Source organism: Protopterus annectens, chromosome 2.part1 (genome assembly GCF_019279795.1).
Source record: "Protopterus annectens isolate FY-2018-M chromosome 2.part1, PAN1.0, whole genome shotgun sequence".
Taxonomy (NCBI): Eukaryota; Metazoa; Chordata; order Ceratodontiformes; family Protopteridae; genus Protopterus; species Protopterus annectens.
The window spans coordinates 548,762,693-548,776,151 of NC_056729.1; the positions used below are offsets into that span (position 1 = coordinate 548,762,693).

The 13,459-nt window shown below is 39.5% G+C and overlaps 1 protein-coding gene across 1 annotated transcript in view; it reads right to left on the reverse strand.

Moving 5' to 3' along the window:
- FGFRL1 (fibroblast growth factor receptor like 1) overlaps positions 1 to 13,459 on the reverse strand; it is a 752,908-nt gene that overhangs the window by 56,955 nt on the left and 682,494 nt on the right. The window contains exon 4 of the mRNA XM_044062327.1: positions 7,718 to 7,804. Within this exon, the coding sequence (XP_043918262.1) occupies positions 7,718 to 7,804 (87 nt within the window). The remainder of the gene's footprint in view (positions 1 to 7,717; positions 7,805 to 13,459) is intronic.

Sequence of the window (13,459 nt, forward strand, 5' to 3'; positions counted from 1 at the left end):
TGTTAACACTAATGTAGAAAGACAATTGAAATAACATAGTAGGTCATGTGACCATTAATGCAACAATCGAGTTTTAATTAACTCGTAGAGATCAAGATGCTGTGAATGACAAAGGTGTGTCTGTGCACATCTAAGGAGTGCAGGATCCATTTCCCTTTGTTCTGTGGATTAGGAAAGAAGGTAGGCAAATGAATGGACTGATTAAAGGCCACACTGCATACCACCTTTGGCATAAAAGAGGGATTGGCCCTGAGGGACACCCTGTCCACATGAAAGATAATGAAAGGCTCCACTGCCATAAGGGCCTGTAATGCAGATACCCTTCTTGCTGAAGTGATGGCTAAAAGGGAAGCTGTTTTCCAAGAAAAGAATTTTAAATCTGCAGTAGCAGCTGGCTGGAAAGGAGGAAGGGTGAGTTTCTCCAATACAAAGTTAAGGTCCCAGGCTGGAGTTGGAGGTCTCCTGGGTGGTCTTAAATTTTTGGCCCCTCTGAGGAACTGCTTGAGCAGTGGAAGAGAGAAGTGGGGAGGTTCTGTGTTATAATGAGCTGAAATAGCTGAGGCTTGAATTTTTACTGAGGAAAAAGACAGGCCCTTGTGAAGCATCTCTGTTAAGTATTGTAAAATCTGAGGTAAATTGGGTACTGCTGTGCTCATCCCTTGAGATTGGGTCCAGGCACAGAATCTTTTCCATTTTTCAGCATAAAAGTACTAGGCATCCTTGCCTCTAAAATGACCTCCATCACTGGTTTACTGAGGGATGGTAAAGGAGAGCTTAGGTAATTAGCCAGGCTGCTAGGTTCAGTGTTTGAAGCTGAGGGTGCAGAATCTGGTTCTCCTGCTGAGACAGCAGGGTAGGAGTCTGAGGCAGGTGCCATGGGGCCAACAGTGACACACTGCGCAGGAGGGGGTACCAGTGTTGGCATGGTCAGGCTGGTGCAATCAAAATCATCCTTGGCTTGTCTTGTTTGATCTTTAGTAGTACTTTGGAGAGCAGAGGCAGAGGAGGAAAGGCATAAACTGATAGGTTTTTCCAGCTGAAGGACAGAACATCCACTTTTCAAGCTTGTCTGTGGGGAGTCCTTGCACAAAATTTTTCCATTTGATAGTTCTGGGGGGGGGGCAAACAGGTCTATATCTGGGCTCCCCCATTTGCTTGTCAACATATTGAAAATCTTTGGTTCCAGTTTCCACTCGTGTGGGTCCATGAGGGTTCTGCTTAGTCCATCTGCCAGTGTATTTAGTTTTCCTGGCAGGAATTGAGCTTGTAGATGTATTTGGTAGCTCAAGGCTGTGTTCCACAATGCCATGGCTAGTCTGCAGAGGGGGTAAGAATGTGTACCCACCTGCTTGTTTATGTACCACATAACAGTGGTGTTGTCCGTCTTTACCATTAATTGTCCTGGAAGAATGTGGTCCTTGAAGGCTGTCAGAGCATTCTGTACAGCTAACATTTCTTTATGATTGATGTGAAGGTGTACTTGAATTGGGTTCCATTTGCCCTGAATGCACTTCCCTGCCAGGTGCGCCCCCCCATGCATAGTCTGATGTGTCTGTTGTTAGGGTTTGGGTGGCAGGGGGTAGTGTAAATGGTAGCCCTTTGTTTTGGTGGCAGGCCTCTGCCCACCAAAGGAACTCTAGGCATAGACAAGGAATGATAGGAATCATTGCTTCTAGATCCTGAGAATGTTTCACCATAGGCTTTTTAGATACCATTGTAGTTTCCTCATATGCAGTCTTGCATACGGAATTAGAAGAATGCAGGAAGCCATGAACCCCAAGGCTTGTAGTATTTGCCTTGCAGATAGCAGGGTTTTTGTGACCACTTGTTTGAAATAGGTTGTCGAGTGAATTTGTTTCTCTGGCGTGTGGAAAGCCATCTGGGAAGTTGTATTCAAGCTTGCTCCCAGGAATATAATTTCTTGACATGGTACCAGGTGTGATTTCTTTTTGTTTATGGTGTACCCCAGACAAGTTAGCACCCTGTATACAAAAGTCAGATGATTCAAAAGTATGTCCTCGTTTTCTGCCTGAATTAGACAATCATCCAGGTATTGGTATATTTGAATATTTCTTTGCTTGCAAAATGCAATGACTGGAGGTAGGCACTTTGTGAATACCCTGGGCGCAGTAGATAAGCCAAGGGGCACTGCAGAGAACTGATAGTGTGTATAGCCTGCTTTGAAACATAAGTATCTTCTGCAAGATTCCCTGATTGGGATGTGCAGGTATGCTTCCTTTAAATTTAGTGTTGCCAACCAGGCATTTTTGCTTAGCATAGGAAGCAACTGGTGAAGACTTAGCATCCTGAATTTTGGAATCACCAAAAAGGTGTTTAGAGTAGGACGATCCAGGACAGGATGCCATGAATTGTCTTTTCTGGGTACCAGGAAAAATCTCGAGTAGAAACTTTGTCCCTTTTTCTCTTCTGGTACCAATTGAATAGCACCTATGCTTAAGAGAGAGAGTACTTGCTTTTGGGCCTCTGCCCACTGCTTTGGAGGTAGATCCGGCCAACTGCTTGGAGTTGGTGATGTGTGGAAGTGAAATCTGTATCCTTGGGACACTATATTTAAAACCCATTTGTCCTGGGTAATGAGTCCCCAGTTCTTTGCATGAAGTGCAATCTTTACCCCCAAAGGGGCAGTCAGTTGAGAAGTGCTTGGAAGTTTTAAAAAGAAGTCACTGAGACAGTTTACCATAGGGGGGAGTTTTATTACTCTCAAATTTGGAAGTGGAGGCCCCCCACAGCTTAGTGCTGTGCGTCCCCTAGGACTGAAGCCTAGGTGCTCTGCTGGATCTGGGTTTGGACTGAGAAGGTCTGGAAGAGGCAGGAAAGGACCAGTTCTTAGAAGGCCAATGCCTACTAAATCTTGGAGGTTGTACTTGTAAAAAGTTTTTAACAGTTTGCATAGATTTAGCTTTTTCCTCCATCTTTTTAAGAACTTATTCTGCCTTGTTGCCAAACAGGTGGCCCTGATTTAAGGGAGCATCCAGTAATTTCACTTTAACATGATCTGGCAAGGATTGCTCCTTAAGCCAAGCATGACTTCTAAGTACAGACCCATTTACCGTAGCCCTGAAAGATGCCTCTGGTGAATCAAAACCACATTGCAATGTAAGTTTACCGGCTTGTTCAGCAGAATGCACAAACTCCTGTAAGTCCTTATTTTCAGCACAATCAGGAGTCAACATCATTTTCTGTTTAAGCAATCCAATAATATGCAGCTGATACTTTAACATATGAAACTGGCAATTCAAGGCCCTAATGGCCAAAGCTGCAGAAGTGTATACCTTCTTACCTCATCTATCCAGCACCCTGAAGTCTCTATCAGAGGGGTAGGATTTTTGGCAGTAGTAGCTTTAATGCCCTTGGGTCCCTGTGAAATGGTTTCAGGATCCGTAGTAGGATTTTTGAAAAGGAACTTGTGAGAGTCAGGAACCCTGTAATATCTATCAGGTTTTCTGGAAGCAGGAGGTAAAGAGTCAGGGGCCATGCTAGATTCCAAAAAGGCATCATCAACAATGTCCAGTACAGGAGGTATAGCTAAGGGCCTGTGCTGGGGCAGGAGTAAGAAATCCCTAAGCCTCTTTTTAGAATCTGAGAAATCCTGACTTTCCAAATGAAAAAGCTCCCTAAGAGTATGCAAGGTTTCACCAAAAGAGAAATCCTCTGGGGAGGAAGTGGAGGGAATAGAGTCCTCAGCATCAAAATCCTCATAGGTAGATAAGGGTAAATCCTGGTCATCAGAGGAAACAGAAATTTCAGAATCCTGGTCAGAAGTATCATAAGCAAACTCAGTCCTAGGTCTCAGAGAGTGAAGTTTGGCTTCCCCTGATTAAAGTAATAAGATCTTCAGTTATTCTTATCATTTGTTCTTTAGGCATAGAGGCCTGACCATGCAGTCGGGGCATCAGATTTCTAGGCATGGTTCGAGTTTTACGCCGTGAAAAAGAAGATGGCACCAGTTTAATATACAAGTCAGTAAGCCTGAATACACCCTCAGAAGCTGATGCCTGCACAGTGGCTCCGGACCCATCCAAGGTAGAGACATCCGCAGGTTCCACAGTTGAAGCATCTCGCGGCATACCAGACTCTGAAAGGGTCTCAGTAGAGGCCTGCGAATCTGAAGTAGCGGGTATCAGGGGCTGCGAAAGTGCCTCACTGCGTACCAGCGAAATGAACGGCCTGTCTCTGTCTTTATCTTTGCTTTTCTTAGGAATGTTGGCCGTCGGATGGCTTACCGAAGACATATCAGGATAATTGAACTGAGCACCAAAACATTTAGAAGTGCAAATATACCGACGACGGATAGTTTGTGGTTTAAATAAGGCACAAAACTGACAGCGAGGTACGTCGTGGTCAGGCCCTAGGCAAGGAATACAGTACGAACGAAAATCTTTATGAGGTATTTGCTTTCCACAAGAAATGCAATTATTTACTTTTACTGACATCGGTTTAGAGCAAGAAAAAGTTTGCCCAACAGGGTACTTAGCTTTTAGTTGAAGACTTCGGTTCTGAAACTCAAAAATGAAAATTTCAGGAGTCGGCCGACTGGCACTTGCAAACTGCTTCTGCTTTGGGCACGGCACGGCAAGAAAGACTGATATAATGACATCAGCTGCATGTTTTATACCCCTGACGACCTGACATCATGGAAGAAGAGACAGCAACTGACGCAGGACCCAAGACTTTGTTAAACAGGCCGACTGAGGGCTACCTGCAAGCAGATAACCCAAATGTAATGACTGCAACAGTGAAACATGAAGAACATCATAAATGTAATATATACTGATTAATAAAGGCAGACATAGCAGTGATTAAACTTTTTCTTTTCAATAATGGCTTAAGCCAGTTAGCCAGACACTCTGTTTGCTCTCAGAAAAGTGACCAGGTATATTCACGATATTTAGTGTCTCCTACAAGGTCATATCCTCTTTCACTTGGTAGTAATATTCCTAAACCCTGAAAATAAAACTAGAATATTTTAAGCATTAATATGTTAACCTGTCATCTTCACAAAAGAAAGGTTCAGGCTTAGGCCATAGTTGCCATGTGTGGTTGGCGTTTACACTTTTTCCCATGTTCAGAAATGTTTCTTTTGGATATTCCATTTATTTTCCTTCCTTCTAAAGGCATGCTCCTAAGTCTCACTGTCTACTCCAAAACTGTCCCTAGTTTTGTGATGTGGACTCTTCTCCCTAAGTAACACATTTAAATTGACTCTGGTATACTGGGATTTCTTAGTTGTTAAAAATGAAGAAAGCCTAGTCAGATTTTTTGACCTGCATTACCTCACCGAAGATATTCTTGACTCAATCAAGAAATACTTACTCCAGATGACAGGAATACCTGATGCCTGGAAATAAGGCAGGGACTAAGGGGAATGCAGGACTAACTAGGGTTTCAAGAGAGTACCGTGCAATAAGAAAAATGCTAGGAGTCTTTAACATCAGGTAGCAGATAATGCAACCTGGAATAAGGAAATATCTGGGGAATGGTAGCAGAGAACAGGCAGAAAGACAGTATTCTCTACACCATCTACTCATACCTTCCCACACAATCCTAGGAAACTCCTGTATTTCTTATGGAATCTATCACAGCAACATGTCTTCAAGTGCAGAAAGTATCCAAGAGCTCTCTGAGAAAAGTCTTTCCTAAAGAATAATTAAGAAGTTGATCACCTTCTACTGCAGCATGCCCAAGAGCACAGGACACTTTCATGCTGTCCGATAACAGTGTGGAGAAGACTGTGGGAGTGTAATGGCAGGCAAACCATTTTGAAGGAAAAAGACAGATATCTGCTATGCTGCTGGTTGAGTGACAGCAAAAAGGCTTGTTCACTGTAAATTAACTATAAATAACTTCAATTCACTAAGCTCAGACAAGAAACATAACTAGAACATATAAAAATAACAAAAAAATGCATTCCCTAGTCACTGCCTAAAAATGCTGCCTGGCAGTGTTTCTGCAGTGGGATGGCTTTGACTCCTAAAATCCAAACTCCCCAGTCTCATTATACACTGATTCCGAGGTCACATAGTTTCATAGTTTCATAGTATACTACTGGGCTATCTGCCCTGGGGCATTTGTAAGCCTAGCCATAGTGATGTGGCATTTGCCACCCCATGAAATGGTACAAAAATGTACAGAAGAAATTTAGAATACTGTGTCTAGTAGTGACACAATGAAGGTCCCCTTATATAATAGAATTAGTTTACTGTGTCCCTGTCTAGCAGTGACACAGATGTGACCCCTGGGGTAAACTTACGATCTCCCATCCACTCATCAAGATTTCTCTTGAAGAGAGTCAGTGAGGGGCTCTGCCTAATACGAACTGGGATCTTGTTCCAAAGCATGGGAAGCCTCTGGGTTATGAATCTATCCCTCCAGCATGTCCTATTCATACTTGTGCCGAGGTTTAAGTCTCTAGCTCTCTTGCTCTCAAAGAAAATGGAAAAAATATATAAAACTAACAGAAAACTCCACATTTTCTTCTCCTTTAGGACCCAAAACCTAAAACAAAGCACACTAAAATGGGGATAATGTAAAAGTTGCCATATTGCATTTATGACATTTTGCAGCATGATAAAAGAGCACACGGTAAACTGTAGTGCTCTTATGTGCCGCACTGTTAACATGGCATGTAGTGTAATGTGAATGTGTGGTACGACAAGTAAGACAGCGAAGAAATACTGTAGTGAACTATTAAAGTTCTGGGGAGCTAGAAACCCACCACTGTGAATGCACCCTGACTATGGGAAATAACTGACGCAGTGTATGACCAAAAATGATACTCAGATTTTTGAGCATCTTCCTATATGCAATTTAGTTTAAATTGTACATAATTGGAATTGTGATGATTTTTTTAAATGTTGAATAGAAGGACCCTTCCTAATGTGCTAATAAGGTATTTCACAAAAAAGTATAATTCATATACTAACCCACAAAAAACAATGTGTTGCCTCAGTGAAGGTACTGTTTACTGAGAAAAATGTACTGTACTACCTTGGTTAGAATATTTTTGAAGACTTGTCTCACTGTTTGTTTTTTCGGCTTTTCCCGGTTAGGGGTCGCCACAGCAGAACTCCGGTTTGCTAATGACTGGCAGTAGATTTTTATTGTGCCAAGTCGCCAGCCTGATGCCCAATCTTCAGCGAAGGCACACCCATTCACGCATGTCTTTCAGAGGCCACTCGACCGCGGGGAGGACATGCAGACTCCACATGGAAGGCACTCCAGCCAAGAATCGAAAAGGAGAACCTCTTGTTGTGAGGCAACAATGCTACCGATGTACCACTGCGGCTTGAAGACTTATTTCACTGCTGAAGTGACATGATGCATTTCTTGTGCTTTGTCTTAACTTGTGTGTATATACACACACGTGTCTATATTGTGTACTGTTACTAATATCTTTTTGGTTACACATAAGATAGATTCTTGTAATTGTAAATCTTCTGCTGTGAATAATTAAGTACTGCTAGGATATATTCACTTCTATGTTTATAGAACACATTACACTATAGTTTAAAAAAGTGGTGCATCCCAAACTGAATGTACTGTAACTGGTTTTGCTGCACTAGGACTGTGATACTTGTTTCAGTACGGAGGACTATTATCTTATATAAAATATTGGAGCAACTTGTGTATGATTTGTGTGCACAAATGTTTATTTATGAACTGTATTAAAAAAGGACATATAAATAAAATAGCTTACCCCACTGTTTTCCTGATATGTCTTCATCCCTCTCACCCCCATCAGGTACTGCAGGAATTGCTCCATCTTTTCCTGAGCTGGAATCATCTAGAGAGCCAAACATTACAAAACAAATTTTAAGACAGCTACTTTACTGATAGAAAGCTGTTATGACATTATAGTCTGTACCAGATGCTAAGGGTATATATATATATATATATATATATATATATATATATATATATATATATATATACATACATACATATATATATATATATATATATATATATATACATATATATATATATATATATATATATATATATATACACATTTGGAATGGCTGTCATAACATCACTGCTGCTTATATTCTGCAGTAGCAGACAATATACCAATAATGTACACATTTATACATCACATAGCCTTCCACATGAAATAAATGATGAAGTGCTATGAAATCAGCTCTGCAGCAAAAATCTCTAATACAAAACACTAAAGAAAACAGAATCATTACCATCACCACTAAAGAAAATAGAATCATTACTATTACCCAAAGAAGACAGAATCATTACTATTACCCAAAGAAGACAGAATCATTACTATTACTAAAAGAAGAATATCACCAAAATGCTAAAGCATTTGTAATAGTAAAACATGATAGGTCTGACCATTTGAAAACTCAAATAAATGCACAAGCTCCATGTACTATAAAGGATATAATCGAGTTTCTCTGATCATTTCTGTTTGTTATTTGTTGTTCTTGGCATGAATGTCAAGAATTTACCTCTGGAGCTTTACTTTGCTCTGTTCTTCAAATGAATTTACTAAGCCTTGGCATTCCTGTCTCGATCACAACATTTTGGTTATGGTTGGAGATTATATCATAAAACAGTGATTATAATAATAAATAAAAAAATAGAAATAATGAAATTTCTTTTTGTATTAAAATATATTAACACTTTCTTCCAGAATTCTAAAACGAGTCTAAATTCTGATATCTAGTGGTTTCCTGTAAAGATATGTACCCAAGTACCTTACAGTTCAAAATAACACAAATACTGACTCTTAATGGAAATATGCTGATCCTTCACAGCATATCAGGCTCATTTTTAGCTTGTGATGAGACAATCACAGCTTTCACTAAAACATATCCTTGTACAAGTCAATTTTCTCTGGAAATTTCAGGAATGCAGTTAAGTAAATCAAGTGTTCTCTCTATGTAGCAAATTCCCTCTGGTTAGCAGTTATTAGTTTTGCAGCTTTGGTCTGTTTTTCCACATGTAAGACGAGAAATGTTTAGTACAGAATACTTTTTAGTGGATGAAAGGGCACACAGTTCTGTTAGCTCCACAAACTGAGTGTTACTTTGTAAAGTAAGCAGTAACACCCTAAGTAATGCATGATACTGAATTATACAATTCCTCCCCTAAAACGTGCACGCTGATTGGCCAGCCCAACCAGCATGCCCGTTGTAAATCCCTCAATATACTAACGGAAAAAGGTCCGGTCGCCCGGACTTTTTCCATTAGTATAAAACACTGTCTCGCTATGTTAAAAGAGTTTAACATAGCGACACAGGTTTAAAAAAAGCAACAGAGATCTCCGTTGCTTTTTTTAAACCTGTCTCGCTATGTTAAACTCCTTTAACATAGCGACACAGTGCGTAAAAAGCAACAGAGATCTTGCGATCTCCATTGCTTTTTTTTTAAAGCTGTCTCACTATATTAAATGGGTTTAACATAGCGAGACAGCTTTAAAATAAGCAAAGGAGATATCCGTTGCTTATTTTAAAGCTGTCTCGCTATGTTAAACCCATTTAATATAGCGAGACAGTTTTTTTTAAAAAAAAGCAACGGAGATCGCAAGATCTTCATTGCTTTTTACTGTTTCGCTATGTTAAATGGGTTTAACATAGCGAGACAGTTTTACAATAAGCAACGGAGATCTCCGTTGCTTATTTTAAAGCTGTCTCGCTATGTTAAACCCATTTAACATAGCGAAACAGTAAAAAAAAGCAACGGAGATCTTGCGTTCTCCGTTGCTTTTACCCACAGCTCTGATGTACTGCGTAGGCATGCGCAGTACATCAGAACTGCCGCAGAATACCAGACAGCTGCGGAAGGGCAGTAAAGAGGCATTATACAATGCCATTATTTAAGAAAAGTAATTATTTCTTTTCTTAAATAATGTCATTAGATAATAGCATTCACGCCTGGGTGTGGGTAATGCTGGATTACCACGGTTGGCTTTGTTTGGTACCTCGGGCTTCGCCCTCGGGACCAAACCACGCCAACCGTGGGTAAATCCAGCATTACCCACACCCAGGCGTGGGTTATTGCTATAATAATCTATTTTGTTAGAGTGTGGGGAATGTTTGGTTCATTTATGGTTCTCTTCACTTGTTAAGGACACGGTTTATTTTCAAGGGTAAAGCTCAGGGGGTAAATCCAGCATTCTCTACATTCAAATATTAGCATTGATAATTGTGCGCTCACGTGTGCGTGTGTATGTGCGTTTTCATTTGGGGAGGTCTCATTCTTTTTTTTTTCCAATTTCGGAATTTTTTTGTGTTGCTGCTTAACTTGCCACGAGTTGTATCACAGCGGAATGGTTGAAAAGTATAGACAAGGTCCAAAATGATTCCTGATTTCTTGACCTTTATGTCAGGTTGGTAATTCTATCATTCATATCTGTAAAAAATGACAATCATCCAGCTGGGATTCTAAAATGATAGACTGTACTTCGAGGAATGATCCTTTTAATAGTTGGAAGTTCTACTATGCCCTTTTCAAACCACAAAACAGAGAATGAAAACTGCCACTAAAAAGTTGAGACTTTATACTTTTAAAAATAAATAAAATAAATAAACATTATGGACTTCTTCCTCTAGATGCTTAATAAAGACAACTGTTTGCATGGAGATGAGTTTAGTGCTAAACTGCTGTTATCAATAGACATCAGTTTGGGGAGGTGAAATATTTCAAATGAAAATGCCCATGTAAGATTCAAGAAAGTATGTTTTGCTACCTCAGAATGAGTTTAGATCAGCCTAATTTGCTTATCTATCTGTTTATCTATCTATTTGTATATACAGTCCGAAACACAAAACACTCATATGAGCAAATGTTTTTTCAGGTTGTAAATAACAGCAACCGCTCATACGAGCAATCATTCTTTTAAATAGAGTTTTTGTAGATAAGAGTTTTGTATGGGATTGTAGTGCAGCAGGGAAAGGGAATATTCCTTACTCCACTGTTATGCAATCTCAGAGCAGGTATATATGATTAGTAGGGGGAGGGGGGTGCAGCCTTGCCTTCCCCACAAAAAAAAAAAAAAAAAAAAAGGGATTTAAATTTTTGTTGTTTTTCATCATTTAAGATTTGATCTAAAATTATCATTCTTTTGATGATCAGCGTATCAGCGTATTGAATGTTCGTGTTTGATAATATACTTACATATATATATATATATATATATATATATATATATATATATATATATATATATATATATATATATATATATATATATATATATATGTAGTTTACTATCGTTATTTCAAATGGCAAAACATTTGCCATTCGAAATAACGAAAAGTTAAACCGAAACAAAACATTTTGTGCGTAAACAATGTCGTGCCAAATTACAAACTCCTACACGACACATCGCGTTTTTGCAGGGGGGCAAGCCCCATTGCACCCCCAACACCTCCTGCTACTAATTTATTCCAACTCCAAGATCGCACTACACTGGGGATATGGATGAATTTCCTATCCCCACTGTACCGCCATCTTCTACATATAGTCGAACACACTTATGCGAATGCACTACTGCATTCGCATAAGTGTGTCCTACTATCCAACTCACTTTACATTTTGTGAATGACATTCTGATTTTCAGCAGCATAACTGCCGACAGCATGTCGTTCACAAAAATGATAGTAAATATATATATATATATATATATATATATATATATATATATATATATATATATATATATATATATATCACACATTATCATCTTTACCATCCCTTTTTGTGGCAGTGCTTCGTATTTGATTACCATATTTTTTGTTTGCTTACTTCTTTCTGTTTATGGCACCTTATACTATTATACCACTGCATTAATACCAGAAGCATAGCCATTTTCAGTGGCTTATGTGATTTATGAGTACTCCAAGCTTAAATATATCTATAGTGACAATACTTGTATGCACCACAGTAATGACTGTCCTAGATACCAAAGAATAACTATGTGAGAATAGCATTGCTCTATCTCCTTTTCTATGCCTAACCTCATTGCCAATTCCAATTGCATAAATAATTTGTAGATGTAAACCTACAGCAGCATTCTTCTGTCACCTGCCACTGTCCACAGTAGTGGTTGTACTTTCTTGCCTCTGCTTACAATGCCACATGAACAGTTCTGCCAGCCCTTCTGAGGCACCAAATGGTTTATCGGAATATTTGTGGTGTCTCCAAGCAGTTCTTTTCCATGATTTCTCCAGACCATTCCCATGCAAAGCTTTCAGTGTCATTTTGGCCTTCTTAGTCTTTCAGTACCACTTCACTGAATCAGAATAGCCTGCTCTGTGCAATGCTTGGAAAAGCATCTATCATCACCATTATCCAGAAATGGGTCCTAAGGCTACCACCAGAACATAAGCCAAACACCTTCCAGCCAGAGAGATTTCCTACTTGCTTTGCTATGGCTTCAGTGACTAGGGTCTATGGCACTCACACTTGTGTTTTACAGAGGTGCAAATACATACATTCATTTATTTTTACACTAGCATATAAAAACATAGCAAGTGGGATGAAGTAGAGGGGAAAGGTCATCTACCAATCTGATGATTTTAAGCATTAGTACTACTTCAGAATTTACAGAGGTTACACCACTGCCCTTGTTCTGTCTTTTCAGAAAGAGTCTTAATAGTATATGCTATATTAAAGCCACAACAGGACATGCTGCATTAAAGTCAGCCAGGATTCCACTCAGTCCGCCCTGTGTTGGTATTTGCCCTGTCTCTTTGCAAAGGAGTCTTAGTGTTACATTAACTTTCCAGCCTTTTAGTAGTCATAGTAAGCAGATATGTCTTTATCCTTCATAAAAACAGCAAAGCAGTACTGCATTTTTTTATTAACGTGCACAGCTTTCAGAGTTGCACTGTTGTTTTGTGCCCTGAAAAGAGTATTAGTGTAACTGGATGTCTAAATAATTCATAACATATTTACTCACTTAATGATGATTCCTTGATCCAAATGGAAAACAGATAAAACCATCAGTCTTCACATTCTGTGTACAGCTGTGCCCCCAATAACTTCATACAGGGAGTGGTGTCATATGAATCTCTGCATTACGTAAGAAATTCCTAATTCTATAATGACTTGGACAGACAAGTGTTTGATAATAATATCAATTTGGTAACTAGGTAGGCCCACTTTTCAAGACTGACCTGGGAACAATGTCTAGTTTGGTGATTTACTTAAGGTGGCACAGTAGGCAAATAAGGGCCGAGGGAATCAAACACTGTATGACAGGAGCTATAGCTGACAGCCTTAACCCTCTGCACCACCTGCCAAACTGTTACCACACCAACTTTTGCTGTTGCTACCACTTATTACTTCTTCCAGAAAGAAGCCATCCTATTGGCAATGGGAGTCAGAGTTTATCAGAATACATGCCAGCAGTAAAAGTAACAGTAAGAACCAGTAACTATAGTGCCAAGTTCCACACTGATGGCAATACTTCATTATA